The sequence below is a fragment of the Triturus cristatus genome, chromosome 9, assembly GCF_964204655.1.
Source record: "Triturus cristatus chromosome 9, aTriCri1.1, whole genome shotgun sequence".
NCBI classification, from domain to species: domain Eukaryota; kingdom Metazoa; phylum Chordata; class Amphibia; order Caudata; family Salamandridae; genus Triturus; species Triturus cristatus.
In genome coordinates this window covers 487,712,916-487,735,984 of record NC_140592.1, presented here as the reverse complement: position 1 = coordinate 487,735,984, position 23,069 = coordinate 487,712,916, and the positions used below count along the sequence as shown (strand labels likewise).

At 44.3% G+C, this 23,069-nt stretch overlaps 1 protein-coding gene across 1 annotated transcript in view; it reads left to right on the top strand.

Annotated features, from left to right (window-relative positions):
• Positions 1-21,603, top strand: part of LOC146798184 (uncharacterized) — a 116,768-nt gene extending 95,165 nt beyond the window's left edge. Inside the window, exons 5-6 of the mRNA XM_085625456.1 lie at positions 10,990-11,097; positions 15,810-21,603. Of these exons, the coding sequence (XP_085481582.1) occupies positions 10,990-11,097; positions 15,810-17,336 (1,635 nt within the window). The 3' untranslated portion in view covers positions 17,337-21,603. The remainder of the gene's footprint in view (positions 1-10,989; positions 11,098-15,809) is intronic.
• Positions 21,604-23,069: the final 1,466 nt, after the last annotated feature.

Sequence of the window (23,069 nt, the reverse complement as noted above, 5' to 3'; positions counted from 1 at the left end):
GCAGCCCACCTCAGAGAACAAGAAAACAGATGCACTTCCGTGGAGTGCTAAAGAAAAAGGAAAAATAGTTCCCATAGTGTGAGCAGTGGAGGGATAGAAGCCAACCATTCAAAAGGAATATAAGGAAGGTATGCTTCAGGAGAGATATAAATACAAGAGGCGGAAAGAAATCCTTTAAATAAGAAGCCAGAAAATTATATTGACAAGAAAGCCAACCAATGGTAAGCAACGGGCTGGCCCAATGCGCCCTGTAAGTATTGGTATCATCCAACCTAGGCCTTCCTCAGCAGACTGCTAAAAGCTGTCAATAGACCACACCTAAAAAGGCCTCAATGCTTAGGGTAATATGACATCTTATACACCCCGGAAGTGGCACACTGACTTCCTTCATTCAAAGAGTGGCATCATGAGCACCACTGACATGGGCACTAGTGACCCAGGCAGCTGGGAGCATGTGGCATCAGTTTATTGTAAGGAGTCTGCTTTCGTGAGAGATTAGAGGCCACTGCAGACAGCCCATTGTTGTGCGGTAGGTTTCAAGAGGTTAGTAGGGTGAAGTACCCACTCTCTCAATCAGGCATGGTGCCAGATCCTGCAGGGACCACCAGATCACCAACACAAAATAAGCAAAGTTTGCTCTAAACCTTCGGAGGGATCAGTGGTGAGGGAGCTGACAGAACAGAAACTACAAACGTTACGTGTGTAGTAACTTTTTGGAGGAGTAAGGAAAGTATTAGGCGGTTCTTTTCCCATATGGAAACGTTTTTCTTCTTCTATATACAGAAAACTCCATACATTTAATCACAAATCTTGTGCCCTTCACCAGTGTTTCTCACCACATGAATGCGTTTTTGAATAACCGGTTGTGTTAGACCCCGGGGGCGTGGGACATGTAGAATACATTGTGATTATATCCATCACAATAACAATTGTGATGGATATAACTGGGGAGGGGATGTGGTCCGTCGGCTAGCCTGCCGACTTTGGTGCTGGAAACCAGATTCGAGGCTCGAGGTTGCGTCCACATCCTGTGATTCTGAGCAAATCACTTAATCTCCCCGTTCTTGAACGTGTAATGTAAAAACTGTGCTTGTGTAAAGCGCTCCAATACCTTCGGGTCGAGTTCGCGCTATATAAATATGCAAACAAAAGCAAAAAACAATGATGCTTTTACACTGAGCTTGGGTGCCTCTGTTGGGTTCGATAACAGTGTAATTAAACAACAAGCCATTCCCCAACCTGAGCAAAAACAAAATGGGCCGTTTGTGAGGCACACCCAGATGAATTATTTTAAAGAACTGGCGCTGCTATCGCCATCTCAAAAGTCCGCCTGAAGATGAAAGGCGGAGTCTGCCCCACCCATCTTAGCTATTTAATACCGGCTATTGCAAGTTCTACAGATGCATCGCCAGCTAGAGCATTACCCGACTGTCTCTAATGTAATTAAGAAGTGGGAAGACACTATAGTTAAGGTCGAGCAGAAAGAAGTCTGTCCTTACCTGCCGAACTTAAGTAAACACTAAATCGGGGAGGGGGTTGGATGTGGGGGAAGTTAGTTTGGCGGGGCAGTTCTACTGCAATAATCAGAATGTGTGAGGCACGATTATAGAGCTTACATCCTTATTGAAGCGATAAGAGGACAAAATGATGTGGCGCTCTGCAGATGAATTCACTCACTTGAAGACATTACATGAAGATTACATTAAATGAAGAAATTAAAATATACTTATAAAATTATACCGTTTTTTTCTTTCGTTGGCAGTGCTGTACAGAGCTGTTCTAAAGAGAGAAGGGCTAGTTTCAAAGTGAATGAATAACAAGCGTTGGCCGCGCGCGAGCGGCCGGAGACGCAATATGTGGTGGGAGAGGGGGAGAAGCGGGAGTTGTGTGTGCGCGTGCGTCATCGTGATCGCTCTGAAAGCGAAAGTGATCGCGATGACGCACGAGTTTTCAAAGTGCTGCTGGCGGGCCGGCTGCGCGCGTGCACGATCGCGTGAACGCAAGCGTTAGGCCAGCCAGCAGCACTTTGAAAAGCCCACATACAAAATGTCTCTCCGAGCCAACACATGCGCTGGGCTCAGCGAGGCCTAAAAACTACTAGTTATGTTGCACCAACGGCCGGTGCTAGGGCGGTTGTGATTGGAGGAGGTTGGTCCGGAGACTTGCTCACTTGGCACCAAAGACATATGGCAATCATATCCTTAACTTTGGCATCCAGAGCTGTGAACAGACCTTTTGCTACAGGTGTGCCTTTGTTTTTGTGCATCCTTGGTATCCCATGTGTGCAAGGGCCATTATGGTTGGCCTCAGCGAATGAGAGATGACGATTCAGTGGCCACTCAGGAGGAGGCCTGGTTCGGTGGCACTGAATTAATTGTGGATATTTCACAGTGCGGACAGGTCGTTCTGGGTGGTGTCATTGTGCCTTCCATGTCCCGGAGTAGGTGTTTCCACTTTCCTGACTTGACAACCTCCCAAGTCTTCAGAATGCATCAATTTGAGGTGGTAGCATTAGCAATGCCTTGCAGACTGATAATTCTGGGGCAACCAACGATCGGACAGGGAGCCATGGGAACTGCAAGCTGATTCTCATGGGTGCCTGCCAAAGTAGTCAGGGGGATTGTCACATCCTGGCTTGTAACCTACTGTTAGCTGGCACTTTTGGACCCGCAGGGACCATTTCTTGATGCGAGGTGTGTAAGGTACCCGTGAAGAGTGATATCAGTGGTTTGTGGTCTGTTATGGCTGTAGAGGTAGAGGGGAAAACGGTGGCAGTCCCACTTGATGAAAACTGCTTCAATTTTCGATGTGGGCATAGCACTTCTCTGTAAGGGCTTTGCTGGTGAATGCAACAGGTGTCCGGCAGTCATCACCAGCATGCTGCATTAAGACAGCTTTGAGGCTGATGGTGCTGCCATCCACCACTATTACTGATTCCTTTGCTTGATCGAAGTAGACCATCACCGTATCTTGGGGAAGAGCCTTGATGGCTTGAAACGTGTCCTGTTCCCCTTTCCCCATGACCAGGGAGTCAATGTTTTGGTGAGGTTTCTCAACGGGCCATCCAGGGTCGCCAGGTAGGGTATGTATCTCCCACAGTATGTTGCATGGCCAAGGAAACTTCAGACTTCTACTGCGGTGGATGGTGTCGCTGCTACTTTGATATCAATGCATGTGGCAAGGTCACTCTTGATGCCAGTGTTGGAAAATATGTAGCCATAGAATTCCATTTCTTGGCAAAAGAACTGGCATTTTCTACAATAGAATGTGAGGAGGCTGAGTCAATTTGCTTAAGTTCTGTGTACAGGTGGGGGACATGGCTTGCGAGGGTAGAGGTGTGGATAAGGAAGTCATCGCTGATACTGATTCCCCCCTCAAACCCCGCAAGGACTTCTTGAATGGCATTCTGGAAAACTTGCACCACTGATGATATATCGAGGTTGATCCTCAGTTAGCTGTGGAGGCCATCGTGAGTGGAGAAAGTTGTGATATATTTGCTGTCTTCTTGCGGTTCGAGTTAATGGTACCCCGAGTTCAAGTCAAGTTTCAAGAATCAGTTGGAGCTGTTGATGTTGGCGATCGGGTCATAGATTGTGTGAGAAATGTGGCATTCTTTTCATATGGCCCTGTTGTAAAGACACATGTCTATGCCAATACGGATGCTCCTTGACTGTTTAGGCTTGTTCATGACTACCATGAGAGATACCTACGGGGTGAGACCTTACACTTTTTTGATGATTTCGGCATCCTCAAGTTTTTGCTGTTCCGCCTGTACAGCAGTGCGGAGGTGGAATGGGACTCTGCTGTGCCTTAGTACAATGGGGCGAACTGTGGGGTCAATGTGGAGAGATACTGGAGGACACTTCAAATAGCCCAGGCCTTTGAAGATGCGTCGAAAGTCAAGGAGCAGGGGGATGACATCATTGGAGAGGTCCGCAATGGCTGCAGTGAAATGGAAGAGCTGTAGGCCCTCAGCAGTGTCACAACTGAGGAGAGTTTCTGAGTCCAAGGAGGTGATAAAGAATTTTGTCGAGCAGGCATGGGCGCCATGGGAGATGGATTAAGTGAATACTCCAGCTAGCGGGATAGATGACAAACTACCATAGGCAAATATTCTGGGTGTGGTGGGAAGTAGAATGGGGCAGGGGTCAAGGGCTTGGAACTGCTCCAGGCTGGTGACATTGACTGACGCCCCTGTCAAGTAAGGGCGTTACCGGTATATGTCCAATGTGTATTTGACAAGTGGGAAGGGCTCATCATGATGGTTGCCTTGGTTCTTGGGTCCATGAGATCAGGAATATCTTGTCGTCTTCATCTTCGGTTGCAGGATAGCTGGGAGTGGAGGTGGTGGCAGCTCCTTCTGGGGCCGTTGTTTGCTTTTGTGTGATCACTCCCACTTCTTAGGGCTTGGGTGTGCAACGCCCATGGACTGCTTGTGGCCAGTGTCCACTACGTCAGACTTCAGGATGTGGTTGAGCTTTGGCATATCCAGCAGGTTTTGCCTCTGGCTGGGTATTCATGGAGCAGGTGCATGGAAACCCACAGTAGCCGTAGAGGTTTTTGTCTTGGACAGGTTTGAGTGTGCTTCGGTGAGGGGGCCTTTGGAAATTGCCTTAGCCATTACTGTCTTAATAGTCTGTGATGTGGGTTTAGGGGTGGCATACCATTTCAATCTGGTTCTTCCGGCCGTTGGATAGTTTCTGGGAATGGGCAAGTGTCAAGATCTCATCCAGTAGCCTGTTGAAACCGGCAGAGTATGTGGCGCCTCAGACCAAAGGACTGGCAACCTTAGATGATTTGACCCCTTACTTCTTTCTGTGGATCGTCGTCAGTACAGGTGCTGGCGAGTTCACGTTGGTGGGTATAGAAGAGGTCAACGAATACCCTTTTGAATTGTCGGGCTTGGTAGAGCTTGAACCTCTCAAAATCAGGATTCATCTGGAGATCGAAGTATATATGACAGCAGTGATGGCCTTGTCTTAATAATTTTTGGCAACCGTGTCGTGGAGATTGCGAAACAGCTTAAAGACTTCCTACCCAGATTGTTTTGTAGCAGGGAATGTTTGGTCTCTTTTGTTGCTCTGAAGTAGTTGTTCAGACGCACAAACCACACGTGCCAGTGTGGGGCCACGATCGCAGGGCCGCTGAGTTCACTGAAGGGCGGAAACCCTTTAGATGCACCCCGATGGCATGGACTGGAATGATGTGTTAAAGTAGAGGCACTGCTAGTCAGAAGTGGTCCTTGTGTGTCTGGCACAGCGTGCACATCCTCTTGTTGGTTAATGCCCATGATGAGGTGTGGTTGTGACAAAAGCTGGAGCACCGGTGTTGTGGTACTTGGTATGCAGCATTGGCAGGCGAGGCTGCGTCAGGGGTTGCACGATGTCCTTTGCAGGTACCACAATGGATGATGATGGCGTGGGCCACCCTTGCAGGAGTGAGGTGCCAGTGAGTGGCAGCACCAAATGGTTCAGTCGTGATGGCACTAAGTGAGAGTAGGCGCTTCCCGCTGCAGGCCTCATGAGTGTGGGTGCCGCCTGGCAGGGCGTCATCTGTTGTTCCTGGTTGTAGCATTGGGGGGTGCTGTGCACTGACTGTTTCTAGGATGCCTAGGACGGGACAAGGAGCAACAGCTACAGATAAATCAAGGGTCCTTGGGGCAGACCTGCGGGAACAAGGGGTTTGGCAACAGTAAGCGCAGACACAGTTGCAGCTGCTTCAGCAGGCAGGCAAAGCAGTGTGCAACAGCGTATTGCATGCAAGCAAGGGACACAGTTTATCTGCAAATATAGGGCCAGCACGGCAACCAACTGGCTATTTTGTGGACTAGTTACTGGGACAGTACCAAGTCATTTCTGGTGTCAGTGTAATAGGTCAGACACAGAATGCTGTTGGCAAGCAGACGCAGCAAGTGCAGTGCGCAAGAACCTAACAAGGCATAGGAGGCAGTAATTTTGGGCAATTCAGTGGTCAGTTAAGCACATCTCTAACAGGACAAGCTGGAGCAGGCGGCCAAGCACTATTTAAGGTGGCCTTGCTTTACTGACACAATCTAGGAATGCAATGGTCATGCCTGTCGGGCATGGGTGCCTGACATAGATTTATGTATTCATTTTTAGATGGTGTAAAACTAGCTAGAAAGTAACGGAGTGCTGCATATTATGTAGAGGCCTGGTTCTACGATCTACGAGATAGTGTACGTCATGTGCAGATTTCAAGTTTAAGGCAGAGGATGATTTAGTGATTTACTGTGCTTCTCGCAATGCTGAGCAAAGCACCGAAACCAAGATTAAGGATTCAAATGTGGGTGTCCATGATCTAAAGTCAACAGCTGCAGCCACTAAGCCACATCTTCTCCCCTAGATGGCACAACTCCACTAAGGGTCTCACTGCACATGGCCTACCATCCCTCAAGGTGATCCCATGGATACTCGCAACAGTCTTTTGGACTAGATAGGGAGCAGAGGCACCATGCACATGGCACAGGTATACCAAGGGGTGCTGCTAGCACGGCCCAACCCGCTGCAGGGTGGTGTTCAGTAGTGTTTATGAAAGCACTGTTACAGCACACCCTTATTGGTTACAATAAATCCAGAATACATGTATTGGATATTAATATATCATAACCCCAACTGATCAAATCCTAAAGTCCAATGGCGAGTATAGTATAATCCACTCCCATACAGGTTTTCAGAGGTACTCCACGAACATCATCCATAGAAAAATATTTTTATTGAAGCCAACACGTGTTTCGTCTGTACATGCTTTACAGACCGCAACGCACGAGCAGCGTGGTGTCGACTACTTTGTTCTTTTAGGTACTGACTTATTAAGGTCGGGCCCTTTGATGTTACTTTGCCAATTTAGGAATGGACTCTTGAATAAGGGTTATCACTTGTGAATTTTACTTTGGACGTCATCACGACCGGTCCCCACTAGTCTTCATTAAAGTATTGTCCGATACTTGGGACTTGCGACTTGTCCTAGGAACTTACAGTGCATACCACAGGATTATTGGTACGGATGACCCGTCTTTGCCTTGTACCTTTGGCTTATTACAGAACTACCTTGCCATGAGAAAGTCTGAATACTGATATGTACAGACGAAACACGTGTTGGCTTCAATAATTGCTGGGAACGTTGTTTACTTCAATAAAAAGAATTTTCTATGGATGATGACGGTGGAGTACCTCTGAAAACCTGTATGGGAGTTGATTATACTATACTCACCTTTGGACTTTAGGATTTGATCAGTTGGGGTTATGATATATTAATATCCAATACATGTATCTTGGATCTATTATAACCAATAAGGTTGTGCTGTAACAGCGCTTTCATAAATGTTAAGGTGCATGTTCTTTGGAACTTTCAGATAGCACCGTTTGGTAGTAGGTGTTTGATGTTATCTTAGCACCCCGATATACTTACAATTGGATTTTTTACTCACGCCTGTACTTGTTATCTGCTACATTGCCTTTTTCTTCGTTTTGTTGTGCGGTCTATACCTTCAGGGAATGCTACTACCAACGGTGTTCAGTAGTAGCCTGAAGCAAGCAGGGTTAATTCCATGCAGGAGTTATGGGCAAAACTTCGGGTCAGCAGAGCTCAGTCCTGCCTGACCTACCGCCCCACCCCCCTCCCCGAGGTGGGGTCATTCTAAGGACTGCAGGGGTACTGGGTTATGTACCCGTGTGCACTGGGAGAGACCGACAGCAGCATGGTTAGGAGAGCACGCAAACTCAAAATTGTCTGGGCAATGGGCTACATCATACTTAAGCCCTCCTCCTAGAGACTGATGGTGTCAAAGGCGACTGGGTTAGCTAGCATAATGCTACTATCCATAAAAGAGAGAATGTGGTGCAAAGAGTAGATTTATATCTTTACAGTACTGGAAGTGCAGCAAGATGGGCCTCATTCGTTTCAAGACAACCAAAAGATGACAAGAAAGAGAGGTATAGGTTCAAGAAAGATAGGAGCATAGAGAACCGGTTGAAAGTATTCAGGATAATGGCATGCAAATAAATAGAGAAATTCTCACAAAAGGTGGTGGTGCTGTAGCTTTACGAATCTGGAATATATTAAGCGAACAGGGTGTTCCAAAGGGTTGCTTGGCTGCAGTCCGGCCAGGGATTTAGGCTAAACATGCAGATGAGGCCTAACATGGAATGGGATCATGAGGACTTAGAGGGCTACACACACAAGATGGTGGCAGTCAGGGATAGTGTAAATAGGAGAAAAAACAGCAGTCCTTTTGCTACACCCGTCAAGGGTGGGCAAGACAGCTAGTCAGGAGGGCAGAACATCAGTGCTTGTGTGTGGAGCAGAGGCTACTAAGGGGCAACAGCACTCTGCTGGACATTTCAAAAAGGCGAATGCAAATCGGGAGCAGTATGTATATTCAGGCATGTGTATGCCACTTCCAGGGGAGGTCACCCAAGCAGAAAATGTGGAAGATCAAAGAAAGTGGCCGATAAAAACAGATGCCGCAAAGATGCAGTGATGAGAAGGGTGGCCCCTTCCAGCTAAGGAAAAGGCTGCTGGTATGTCAGTGGCAGAAGGTTGAAGTTGTATTTGCAAGGGTAATATAGGCAGAGCCACTGGAATTATGCGATCCTGCTGCTGCTGCATTTTTTCTGCATAGTTATGGATTTACCGCTTTGGCCACGTAATCGATCATCCGCTGCATAATCTGTATATTTTAACAAATAAAATTGTGTCTGGCTCAAACGGATCAAAAGTTACTAAAAACGTGGCAGCAGATGTCTCTGCATAGGGGGCATCTTTCAACTGCTTATTGTTGTACTTGGCTCTTAAACTGGTACTAATAAGGTGAAATATTTGTCAAGACAGTGTTAGCATGTATAAAAATGACAAAATAATTAATACTATGGCAAAATATGCCGCATTATGCCACATAATTTGCATTTTCTTGCCACATGATTTTAGTCAACCCTGCCACGTAATTTAGACCTCCCCTGCCGCATAAATCCAATAATCCTGAATTTAGAGGAACGTGAAATGCAGTGTGGGCAAGTAGTTTGGCAGGAGCAAGTGATCTCACTACAGTAAAACAAGGAGTGCCTTATGACCCAGTGGGCCTCCGAAGGCCATACGACTAGGGCCCCAGTGAGGGAGTAAACAATTAAGAGGAGAAGACTATTGGCATGCACGGCACTTGCCGCCCGGCATGGGTTCAATCGTTTTCTAACAGAGTCGGTAGCAAGATTAAGCCAAAAACCCGAGGAAGGGCTTCTCCGCCAAAATCAAGAATCATGCTGGTGTGATTATGAAAAAAGACTCTTTGTGTCGTTTATGGTGTGTTGTATGTCAGGGAATGTGAATGAACTGCAGCCTTTATTTCTATAGCACCGCATGTTCTTTTTGGGATGGGGGTCAAAAAGGGGTTGGGAAATGAGGATTGCTGAGTGCCCGAGTGAGTGGAGAATACATCTGAGATGGAGATCAGATACATCAACCAGGAGAGCCCCATTCACAAGACTTGTTTTAGACGTAAGGCTGCATTAGCAGCGTGCACTCGAGTTCTGACAGATGCACTTTCCTCAAGGGTTAGTTATTTCGACACGCTGATGTTGCGGCTTCGTTTCTTCAAGGTCACAAGCCTGACACCACCTGCAACTAACTTTCCCATTTGTAGCTAAACACAATAAAGAGAGGCGAAGCCAAAGTAAACGGTTGTGTTCTCGCAGCTCACTACATTACTGCTGAAAGTGTTTCCCTTTCTTAGCAAATTGATTAATTAAAAGCCGGAGCAGTGCTCTATGGTAACCGGTGGTTGTCATGTGTAGAGAAAGCTTAAAAAACAGCGACCTGCATTTTTCAGCTGTTTGTTGAAACCACGCTGTAACTTATGATAACTTATTGAACTGTCTCAGTTTAGAAATACAACAAAGTGATGGCTGGAATGTTTGATATAGTCTCAGCCACTGGTGTGTACTTTGGGCCACATTCAGTTCAACTTGTGTACTAAGTGAACTGTCTAGGCGTCAATGCTCACTCAACAGCACCTTACCAACCTTACCCCAATACCTTGGGAGTATGTTAGCCATGGCATCTGCAATTGTGCTAGTTACCGAAACTCTCCTTTTGTACAGCATATCCATACAAAGTTCACCACATGATCTATTCAAAGTTCATCCAGTCAGGGTTCGAGTGCCGCGGGGAAACCGATCATCTTCAGATACCTTCTTGTCTGTGTACTGCTGAGGAAACAGCATGTGAGGTAACGCCCACAGCTGCAGTCTTTGCATCGTGGGAACCATGTTCGTGTCTCGGCGTCGGCTCAACATCTTAGGAATCTGGCCAAATTTCTTTATCTCGTCATGCTTAAAAAAAAAAAAGTGTCCTTGTGTAATGTAACAGGTGCTCCAATACCTTTCGTTGAGTTCGCACTTTATAAAACTGCAAAAAACAATCTATTCCAAATTGTATAAATGCTAAATAATACATACTTGCACACAAGGACCAACCAAATGAAAATTAACCTTAGCCCTGCTCCAAAAGCAACAGTCTAGTCCACTAATTGATAGTCCACTTAATTAGCTTTTAGCTTAGTACCTGCATTGCACGGTACTAAGAAATAGGAGGATCTGGACCCCTGTGCCATCCGATGCTAAGGGCAGTTCGGACATTGCTGGGGCACCAAAGCGCAAACCAGTGTTATCATCTACTATACCTAGTTGGCATTTAAGATGTTTGTTAGATCTTTTGTGTATTTTTTTCGTTTAATGATCTGCCACAGGGTTAGTAGCTTATCTTTGAAAAAGTCTTGCATTTCAGGGCCATAAAGGTAACTCATTACTCAATGCTGATTAGGAAAATGAGTTATCCATTACTTGTTACTGTTACGTGAAAGGAAATGTGTTGTGACTTTTTTTATTCTCTCTCTCGCCCCTCTCTTTTTCCTTCATTTCTACTGTGCTCTCTCGTCCATCACTCCATCTTTCTTCTTTTCCCTCTTGCCCTCTCCAGGCTCAAACCATGGCCAACGAGAGGCTGTCTCGGAACCAAAGGATCGCTGAGCTTTTGGAGAGGCTCATCGCGTCTCAGAACACTGCCTCTGGCCTTGGGACCCCTAATGTAAGGACCAAAGATAGTCAATTGCCCAGCTGTCATACAGACCCTTTAAAGATGAGGACCAGGGTTCCTAAACTTGTCCTTGGAGAAATATGTCTCTTCTCCATTCTCCGTCATTAGTAGAGTTCTAAAATTTAAGAGATACTCAACTCTGGAAGTGTAAAAACCGAAGAGTAAAAACACATAAAGGTATAAAAAGTCAAAACAGTTTAGAACCAGCTTTTCAGTCCCAACCCCTAAATAGAAGGAGGCCAGATGGAATGGACAACAATCAGTGGCAAGATACGTTTTCTTAGAGGTATTGAACAGCTCACTTTTGAATTTGAATAAAGTACAATACAAGAAAATTGTCAATAATAATTAAGAAAATCATAGGACGCATATAATTAACAAAAATAAAAGTATTAAGTGTACTTTTAAAGATCACGAAATGTATGTTCAAATAGTTGTATTGAGCCATCAATGGTGCACTCATCATCAATTCCATTACGTGGCAGAAACCCCCTTCTTTATTGAAACTTGATTTTACTCTTATCTTAGTCTCCTTGAGGAGAGTCTTGATGTCATGTCTGCTCAAACTGGTCTCACATTTTCTAAACCGTATTTTAGAAAGAACAGGGAGAGGAGGCACTTTTTTGCATTATTTCTACATGTTAAATTTAATTATATTTACTATTCCCGCTTGGTCATGTGTTTAGTTTTTACTTTCAAAGTATGAAGTAGAGTCCATGGAATGTGTAATTGTAGTACAAGATAGTACAGGATCGTACAAACAGGGCCTTCTCTATCTTCAGAATCATTTTGCACCATTAGAAAGAAATCACCACGTTTTACCGAGCCGTGGTGCAATACAAAAAAGTGTAAGCTATATCTGTAAAGATTTATCTTGTGTGCCATTTTTTGCCTAACAAATATTTGTCATAAAAGCTATCGATTTCAGCTGCTCACAGTGAAAAGCTAGGGAATAATCATTCTTTTCCGAAGCTTACCTGCTTGCTTATTCTGTATTAAGCATTCCAGGTAGTGTGTTGCATGGGCATACTACCTGATTCCTGAGCCAGTTCCTCACTGCTCCTAAAAGATCTTCGTAAAACGTTCAAGATATATACGGAAAGCAAGGAAACTGTTTCACATTAATCATCAGATATGGGTATTGCTTATCCTTGAGCGTGCCACAAACCCTCCAGCCTGCTCTCCGGAGCAGAAAGATATAGAAGTAAGCTTTTAATATCTGCTGCATTATTTGTACTAAATCTTACAGCATAAAGTTCATCACATGATCTATACAAAGTTCATCCAGCCAGGGTTCGAGTGGCTTGGCGAAACCACTCAGCATCAGATAACTTCTTGTGTTTGCACTGCTGACAAGTGCCAAGATTAAGTCTTTTCAGGATTACAGCACAGCGGGTTAAAGATAGAGTTCTAGCTTTGAATATCTCAACAATCAATGGTGGCCTTGATGCCGCAGGAAGGAATGGTGAGTCTATTAACGAAATGGTCTGGGCAAGCTTTTGTTTCCATTCAGAGGGGTTGTGGCCTGGCAGTTTGGCTATTGCTATGATTGCAGATGACACATGGTTGAGTTGCGTAAAGTCTGTCCCGCTCTAGTGTATCACAGTAAGCAAAAGGAATGGTGGACTCAAATACAGGCCAATGTAATTAATATTGGTTGAGATTAATTCAAGCATCCCACACATGACTTTTCTTGTTTTTTTAACCCATTCCGAATGGCATCGCTGTAAGACTGATAAATACATAGAATACTTTTGAAATGTCACTGATGGTAGGGAAGTAAAATCAAGGATATTTTTCATGTACATCTGGAAATAGATTCCAGATTTGTGGGTACTTTTCCAGCACCTAATTTAGGATGCCAGGTCCGCTATGACACAATGCCATGATAGGTCTGCTGAAACCTACATTTTTCTCCGAACCTGCGCCCTGTCATATGTTGCATATTCTACAGCAAAACGCAACTTCTTTTATTCCGACCTTACATTGTTGTAAACGTCAGGGAACATCCGCAATGATAAATCCTCGTTGTGGATTCCTAATTGTTTAGGTTCCAACGTGTTATATTGTGTGCTTCAATATAATTTTGATACAACACGATTCATAACCTCATCACAATTTTGTTTCCAGCTGTCTAAAACATATAAGGTGTTGCAGAAAGGAACTGTGAAACATCGGGCAAGTTCATTCAAGGTGTCAGAATTAAGGTATCATGAAGCCAGTTTAGCTTACTCTCTGGCGGGATTGAAGGTGCACAAAGTAGAAAGGGAAATGGAACAAAGTCAGGCAGAGAGCAGTAAATGCAAAGGCTTGGTTCGGACACAACAGTATCGGTCACTTTTCCACTGGGCCCTTGGTGCAGAATGTTAGCCAAGAGCCAGTCTGCGTGTCTTCGGCAGGGGAATTTTTACCGGGGTATTTCTTCGTTTAACCAGAGGCAATAATTTAGATGAAGTAAAATATAGGTTTAAGTGAGATTGTCCAAATTAAGGGGTGTCATGGATAATGTCAACTCTCTTGTGCAGGCATTGCTCCATAATACCAGAAGGAGGAAACAGAGAGGGAAATTGGTGAATCGAATTATTGTCCAGATTTGGTCAATTTTAATACCAAGCACAAATTCATAAAGTGAGGAGAGATGGATGGCATTACTACAATCTGAATGCAAAAATGGCATATTTACTCCTAGACAGTTTTTCGATGGTTTCTGTGCTCCCGCTCCTATCTGTGACATGGCTTACCCATTATTTTTCAGACTTCATGTTTAAACAAGAGACATACCGTCTTGCTTCTTGAACTTTCTTTCGCAGGGGAATGTGTATAGCATTTGACCACTTTTTGACGTTGCCTTGCCTTTTTTCACTTGATTTTGCCTCTCTCTTTCTTTCTCTTTCCCCCCTCAATGAATGAGCGCCAAGAGTACACTCTGTGGCGTGGATGTGATTACGACAGTGGGAATGGCACCGGCCAGGAAGCCTGGGATAAGAATGGGCACAATGAATAGTACTCCAAGGCCAAGTTGGGGTCCACAGACGCACCATTTTTGCCTATCTTGGCTTCTCCGTTGTCACCTCTTGCTCCATTGCAGGGGTGTAACGCATGCCCCTGCTGCCCCTACAGTGAAAAGGGGGCCTCAACTCTTCAGGGGTGCGACAGCCCTTTACTGAGCCCACAATCCGCCCATGTCCATCGAATATCTGTGGCATATGGGAGACTCAGGTGCCCCATATCACATTTTGCAGTTGACTCATTATTTTGCGTTACTCCACTGCTCCAATGTCATCCCCCCTTGCTTCACCAATTTGTCCACTGAACACTACATTTTGATTTGCAAGGTGCTTTTGCCTTTTTCTTTGCCTCACATCTGCCTAAACGATGTGACTCATTTATGCTCCCTGGCATTTTCCCCACATTTAAGCTTTGTGGGTTCTGCTTGGCCACACTGTGCTACACTACTCTTGATCACTGCATTTTGTCATAGTGCACTAGGTGTAGTAAGGCCGATGAACATGATAAAACACTTGGGTCACTGATACAAGACAGTGGGTTCAGTGTGGGTAGCTATGTAAATATGAAAACAAGATTAGGGAGCAACCTCTTTCACATACATGTAGCATGCGGAAGACACCAAATCCAGCATTAACCTGGAGAGCAGCATTTTAGGGACACCTTTGACTACGTACAAAGCAAAAGCCAGGATATACTACTGTGCCCATACAGGGGACTGAAATGTAAACACTTCAACCATTCACCATCCGCGGCCTAACCCATCCTCCTGCTGAAGGTTGGGTTTGGCCTAACAGGCTCCCACCGCACACGCACCAGCAGTATGCCTCTTCTTTCTTACTTTCAGAAGCCAGCTGAACACCACATCATGAAGATCTAAGGCAGCAGAACTCACACTGGTGACTTGCACTCAGACAGAAGTGCAGGGGAGAAGTGCCATAGACTGCCTCTTTGACACTTTCACTACTCATGAAATTGACCACATCAATACACACACTTTTTTATGTTTGGGTGTTTGAAGGCACCCGTTTCTACTGGCAACTCCAGTACCATAGAAACAGAAAAGCATGAATCTTTAACAGTGGTCTTCAAACTTTTTAATACTGCACCTCCCCCCGTGAAATAAAAATCACCAGGGGCCCTCTTAGAATTTTTTATACATTATTCTATTATTCTAATAAATAGGCAATGTTTAAATATGTCTAGACCCATTTAAAAATGTCAAATAAGTTATGTTACCGTTTTAAAAATGCAATCAAATACATGATTGCCAAACTTACTATTCTGGTCAGGCAGGCCTTACTAACGTGTAAAAGTATCCAAAGTGTGATTATTAGAAATGGAGATGGGGATTTGAAGAATATTTGGAGTCCTTTACCTTTTGACCCATACTCCAAGCTAGGATTTAAATGAGAAAAGATGTTAGTGATGGCCCATTATAGAGCAGCTTATTGCCGCTCATGTTTTCCACTTAAAACAAAGCACTGTTATCACCATATTGCTTCTTTTTGCCAGGGACCGGGCACCCCCCGAGAGCTCTTGAGGCCTCCCTAAGGGGGCTTGCTCCCCAGTTTGAAGTCCCTGGTCTACAATCTTTCACATTTGGCAACATCATTCTTCTTTGTCCCCACATCTGTAGTTTAGACTTATGAAATGGCTGTGTTCTTTATAATTATACGTTCCTCTCTCCCTTTCAGACTTCAGGCTCACTGGCTTCCTTTAAGCAGCACCTCTCTCTTGAAAACAAGGACACAATGAGCCAGGCAAGCTCCTCTGATTTGCATCATGTGGCACCACCTCTTCCATTCATGGATATAGCTGTGGAAACTTCAAGGCCCTTGGATATGGAGTCCTCACACAATGTGAACACATTTGATTGTACTGCAAGTGCAGTTTCTAGTGGTGTTTCAACAACAGTGAGAACAGACTGGTTGGATATACAAGAGCATGACCCATTTATGTTGTTGGAAAGGGAGAAAAATCTAGAAGTATTGAAAGGCTCACCTAAAGCTAGCAGCCGAAGCACTGCATTCACTCCATGGAAACAGCGAGCAGGTCTGCACTCTCCATCACTGGAGCAATTTAACATCTCAATGGAAAGTGAAAGCTTTCCAGAGGGTATGTCTCAAGCAGAGACCCTCCAGATCCCTCAGCTAATGGATGGCAGGGCTGAAGTACTGGACGAACATGCAAGGAGGCCTGTTCCTTCTCAGGAAGGGAGCAGTCCTCCTGGAAGTGTTGGGGACCAAAGGTCACATGATAGTGGAGTGACATATCCCTATTTTACAGACTCTAGGGCCACTTCACACTCACAACTCTCTTTCTTGAAGACCCCTATTAAGATGTCGGCAGGTATTAGCAGCACAGATAGCTCTGGAGATGAACTTCAAGAAGATTGGCTGAAGTTCTTCATGGAGAAGCGGCCAAACAAAAAGGAAAGAAAGTCACCAATTGACTACCAGTCTGCCCAGAAGATCCTAAATAGTCTTGTTAGCAGCCCACTCGCAGAGAAGGGTCCTTATCAAACACCTGAGGCCCCTGGTTCAGGCATTCGGCTGCCCAGAGTTGAGTCTGTTGAGGAAGACGAGCCATATAAGATTCTAGGAAGTGAATATGAACCCAGTATTGGCACAGATATTGAACATCAGGAACACAAGTCTTCCCTTTACTCTAGACCTTTGCTAGATGCTGTCTATCAAGCCTGTAAAGTTTCAGAAGTAAACTATAAGCACAGTGTTACCACAGATGGTAAAACAGAATGTGATCATAGTGTTTCATACCCATTCAGAAGTGCGTATAAATCTGGCTATCCATCTAGTGGGCTGTCAGATTCAGTGCATCATGCCAAAAGCCCATCCGATGCTCAACATCAACACAAAGATTCATTTGTTACTCCCCACAAGCTTAAAAATGCATCCATACCACTATATCAAGAAGCAAGACCCAAAGTCATGAGCTGTCAAACTGGAAGTGTAGAGCGGGAGTTCACATCCAGCGGCTCTCCAGATCACGTACATCATCCAGGAAGACCAAAGACCCACCAGAAGAGAACCAGGCCCTGTGAGGGTCGAGAAAGTGGCCTCCAGCCTCTATGTAATGGTCCAGGTCTTGGAAGGAATGATACCCATTGCTACAGCTCTTTGCTGCAGGTGAAGGAAGCCACTATTTCGGGCAAGAATCCAGAATGTGGAAGTGGACATCTTGCAGACTCCACTCTTCTCTGATGCTGGTTATACTGACATTTCCAGAGCTTGGCTAGAGAACGCTTAACTAGAAAAGCCAGCTGGCAGTCAAACATTGTGAGGCTCAAGGCAAAAATATTCACCTTGTACATTGCTCGAATTTGTCAATGCTGCTTGACTTCTATCTGAATGCGATAAGTAGTGTAAATACTGTATTCTGAACCTGGCGCAAACATAGTACAGTATGCCATCTCTTTGCCATGCTGTAGGTATTCTAAAGTATTGCTGCCAAATGAATATATGATGTTACAATGCAAACAATTACAGCACATGATTTTACATTGTAGTTTTTACAACACAACTACCATTACATCGCATGATTTTACAACGCATACCATTACAACGCATACCATTACAACGCATAATACTTTTAGTGCAACAGTAGGGAAAGTGTTGGATAGCGTAGGGGTAAAATGTACTATTCCCCCTCCAGTGAGTGCAACAGTAGGGTAAGTGTTGGATAGTGTAGGGTTAAAATGTACTATTCCCCCTCCACTGAGTGCAACAGTAGGGTAAGTGTTGGATAGTGTAGGGGTAAAAATTACTATTCCCACTCCAGTGAGTGCAACAGTAGGGGAAGTGTTGGATAACATAGGGGTAGAAATTACTATTCCCAACTACCCCAAAACCTATACCCACCCTAAAACTTTAAAATCTCCATTACTAAACTTATAATGGGTTGTGATGGCATGCGTTGTAATGGCATGCGTTGCAATGGCATGCGTTGCAGTGGCATGCGTTGTAATGACATGCGTTGTAATGGCAAGTGTTGTAATGGCATGTGTTGCAATGGCATGCGATGTAAAGACACTTGTATTGTACAAGTTGATTTGTAAAGGCATTGCAATGTAATGGCTGCATTGTAATGGACGTTTCCCGTGCCAAATACCATACTTTTATCAGATGGTAGCTGCTGTTCTCACAATAAGACGAATCTACCATCTACAATGTTCCTATTTTATAGCAACTCTATAGGAAATGCTATGTAAAGATTAACAAGCAGTACATGTGATGCTAAAATTGGTGGAATAATACATACATCTTGAATTTTGGGTAGTAAATTGAGGTGAGACTTTGGAGAGTAGACACAGATATCTCTTAACAGACAACTGGCCATACTCACAGATGATATAGATGGGGAGTTAAAACAAACACGCTTGTACATATTTAGTGTATAGTCAGGAGCATGAGGAGGCCATAAGTCGATTGTGCATTTTTAGAAAACAATGAACCCTGAGCCAAAATCTATATTTTTATTTCGTCTAGTGAGTTTGTGACATTAGCACGGCTTGTACTGCTAAGCAGGACAGGATCATGTTTTGTTTAGCCTGATCTTGTTAATGCTTCTGAAAGCAGGCTTGGAGGTGGCTGACTTAAAGTTCAGAGGCAAGACATTCTAGTAAATGAGTGTTAGGAAAGATAAAACTGTAATCTTGAGGATAGTAACCCTGCAGAGTTCAACGGAGATAAGGTGGTCTGGTAGATTTGTTTCCAGATTGGGAAGTTTGGATTGTAGGTGCAGATGGTTTAACTGTGGAATGAAGAAATAGGTTATGCACCGTTTACAAGTTCATGGTGAAAAGTCTGGAGAGGATCCTATTGGGAATGTGGATCTTAGAGGCATGATCAAGAATAAAGGAAGCAGGTGGAATATTGAAGGTTGAACAGAATGCAGGTGGCAAAGTTGAGAACTTTCTTAACTGCGTGCAGGAGGAAGCTGATGTGGCGGTTATTGCAATAATCTAGTTTGCTCAGTATTAAAAAACTGATCTGGATTCTTGCAAAATAGAATAAGTGGTGGGCCCGTATCCTATGCACATGAAAGTGGAAAGATGAGATAATGAGACACAGGCGCATGTGGCTGTAGAAATCGACCATGGTCTTCCTAGGTGATGGCAAGGGGTTTATGGTGTCATAATGAATAATGAATGAATTTGGACACATTCACTGCATACACTGAGCTGTGCACAGAGAAAAATAGATCATTGCTGTTGTGAATATGTCGAGATCATGGAATTCCAGGGCCAGTCAATGCTGAATATGGCAAAACAGCCAGTCAATTGTACAGGACGGGCAGGTGAAAAACATGAAAATATGGCTGCCCATGAAATATTTGGTAGTAAACCACACGAGAAACTGACGTCATACAGGGTTGGTGTATAATAAGAATCGGAGGGTCCTGTTCAATCTTGAGGAGCACCTTCCTGTTGGATTAGGAGTTTGATGAGCATCTGAACTTTTAGAGGGGTAGGGATATAGCTGAAATGAGCAGAAGATATTGGATTGTGGTGTTGTGGAGGAGGGCTTTAGGGTGGGGTGGAGAGGGTCACCATGTACGGGGAAAGAGAATGAGGTAGGTGATTTTGAAAGAGGAGAAGGAAGCAAAATTATTGTTCAAATGCTTGGGTTGTAAGAGCATTAATTGTGAGAGTGCGGTGAGAAAATGGATGACCCTGGAACATTGGTGGGGCTTAGAGACCACAGAGAAGATAAGTGCAGGAATTGAGATGACTTCGTAGATGAGATGGTGCCAAGGGACAGGTTGTAGATTATTTAGTATAAATAGCCCTAACTTTAGGGGTTATTCAAGGCTACGGATCAGGTTTGTGGTTTTGAAAATGAACAGGAGATGGAATTTCGAATGTAAATGAGGGTCTTATCGAATGATTTCACAGAGCCAGTTAGTGGTCAATCCAGAGAAGCACAAAAGGCAAAATTCATATTGAGCCTTGTAAAAGTATCCAAGGAATGTGGTTGTAAAGGGGCAACTCGGGCACACATGTGTATACCGTGGGGTGGATTGAGGGAACAGTAAATGGGGAGAGTGATGGACATGTGGACGAGCAAGTAGTCAGTGGGCGAACAGGTAACAGTTTGGGGCATCGAGGAGGGAGCTGTAGAAGAAGATGTGGTCAAATGGTTGCTGTTGATCTGCAGGCGTTGGTGTGAGCGTGATAAAAAGGCAGGTGGATGAGTTTGAGCTTATAGCAGAGCTTAAGTTCACCTCCCACTAGGACAGGGTGGAAGCCAGCATGGTGTAAAAAACTAAGTCGAACTTTTGAAATTACCAGTAGTAACAGTTATGGTAGATGATGGTCATTAAAGCCGTGGGGCATGGAGGCTGATGCACAAATGATTTGCCTTTCTCCACATTTTTGTTTATGTAATAAGTGCAGAGAGGAGAATTTAAAGTTTGTGATTAATTGCTTTATTACAAATAGATCTGTATCCCATACGCAAAAGAAGTTAACTTGGAGTTGGGACTGTGTGCTATTGTAAGTGTTGATTTTATAAGAAGAATATGCAGCCTTTGGTAATGGTGAGTTTTTATGGTTTTCCTCCCAAGCTTGGCTGGATGTCCCTTGTACCATAAGTGGATCAGGAGCGGCTGCTAGTTCGTTTACACAAGATGTCCATGATAGAAAAATAAATGGTTTGGGAGTTACTTTGTTTTAACTTTCACTTCGCATTCCATGATTCAAAGTGAAAATGAAAAGTAGCTATTCATAACGCTGAGAGTGGATCAAAGTGAGCATTGTGTTTTGATCTTAGTCCTCTCTCTGTGATATGAAGATGATCAGGTCCGTACCTTGTGTTTTTGTAGTTTTTCATGATAAGGAGAGTGGATTGCGCCCTGCCCTGGATTTGTGGTTGTCCATAAGCATAAGAGTGGTCTTTGCGCTGCCTTTTTGTTTGGTCATTGTTTGCCACTCTAAAGGACAGAACAATTCAGGTTGTGCTTTGTCTCTTTGTTTTTTGTTGAATGCCCATGAAAACGAGAGTATATTTAGGTCTGTACTGTTGTTGAGTTTAGGTATCCATTCATGAAACGAAGAATGGTTTAGTCTCATGTTGTATTTCGTTAATTGTTGGTCAGGGATGAGACTGTCTTGGGCGCTGCAATTGGTTTAAGATTTGAGCACATGCCCATTACAAGAGAGGTTCATGCTCTGTATTGTGTCTGGTCGTGGCAGAACAAGAATAAAATACAAATTACTAGATGAAAATAGTGAGACAGAAAAGGTGTATATATCAGTACAAGGTAAAAGCTGTAATAGTGTAGTAAAGGGCACATTTAAAAATATACTTTGCCCATGAAGCTTTTGTTAACTTTAGTACATATTTTAAGACAACAAAAATGTGATGAATTGCTTGAACCTTGTTGTACCGAAGCTCAGCTTGTGTAATGAATTTGGCAGAATATTGTAAACGAGATGATCATCATATATGCTTTAGTTTGTAAAATGATTGTGCCTACCAACATCCTCACCGTTCATGAAGTGAACAAAAAGTACAAAAAATAATGCTGAACCAAAAGCAGTTTATTTGTTTTTTTTAAATTAAGGTTTGATTCATTTTCAGAAAAACACCTATCTTGATAGTCTTTGAGGAAGGACCAGACGCAAATTGGAGGTTCATATGACAGATAATATAAGTATAATATTTTTACTCCAGAACAACTCCAAAGTTTTGCTATACTTAACTTTCACATTTTTCTCTGCAGAGATACACGTAGCACAATAATAAACTGAAAGAAGCAGACCTGCCACCAACAACAGGCCAAGAGTATCGTTAACATATTTCTGATGGGGAGAGACACCTATTTCCTTGAATATTTTGACAGTTGTCCATAAAAGTGCACTTACTTCTTTGGTTGAAGCTCTCAGGCGAGCCGCGTCATGACTACAGGCGGGCCCCCTGCGTATCCAGGTCACAACGAATGTGGGGTATGCATCATGGGAAATGTAGTTTGTTTTGCATAAAGAAAAGGTTTCATTGGCTGCTGTGAGTAGCAATAAATAGAAAGAGAAGCATAATACGAAGCCTCCGGTCCTGTAATAGAATTGGACTCCGGCGGGGTCACCAATGCCATCTGCCTGGTCCGGGTGGTTCTGGCTCACGACTGCGAGTCAGCCGCTGCCGGCAGTGGTGGGGCCAGGGTCAAGTCCAGCTCAGTGAAAGACTGGCACCACAGCGGTGGTGAGAGTGACCCGCTAAGCTGAGCTGCGCTGCCATTATGCAGGGCATATGTTGCAGCGTGGTGTCAGCTCTTGCCTGTGCACGTCCTACATACTTCAGGACGAGAGCTGATCACTAGTCTCCTGCCTCTCTTTTCATGTTGCTGGCTATAGTGAGTCTCCGGGGTACCCAAGGCCTGGCAGTCGTGGCCGGGGCTTCTCTACATTCTTCCTCCCGGTGCACTCACCAAGCAGGCCTATCAAGACCACAGCCTGCGCAGATTCTCTTTTCTCTCTCTACCTTGCGGTCCTCATGACACTGAGGAGAGTGACTCATGGGTGTAAAGGGTTATCACTTTGCGGTGGTGCAAGTAAGTTTTTAAAAGCTATTTCATAGGCTTATGACAAATGTTCCGGCCAAGGAGCAGCAAGCGCAAACTGCTGGAGCAGCATGTTTAACTTGTAAAAGCCGCTCACGCGGCAGCATGACGCACCTATTAAAACGAGTCTCTCAACTCTAAGAGACTTTCATGCTGTTTCCACAGTAGCCATTGGGCGCACTGACATTGACTCCTGACGTCACAGTTATGGTGCAGCTCAGTAGTGTCGGGCGGGTTGTGTTACATTGTAGCACAGTTACCAACACAAGCTCAGACGAGTCCAGCCAGCCCTTAAGCATACCAGGATTATCGTGCACACTCACTTTCAGCATGGTGCATACTTTATAGGTGCTCTGCTTGACAGCTTTGAGAGGCGC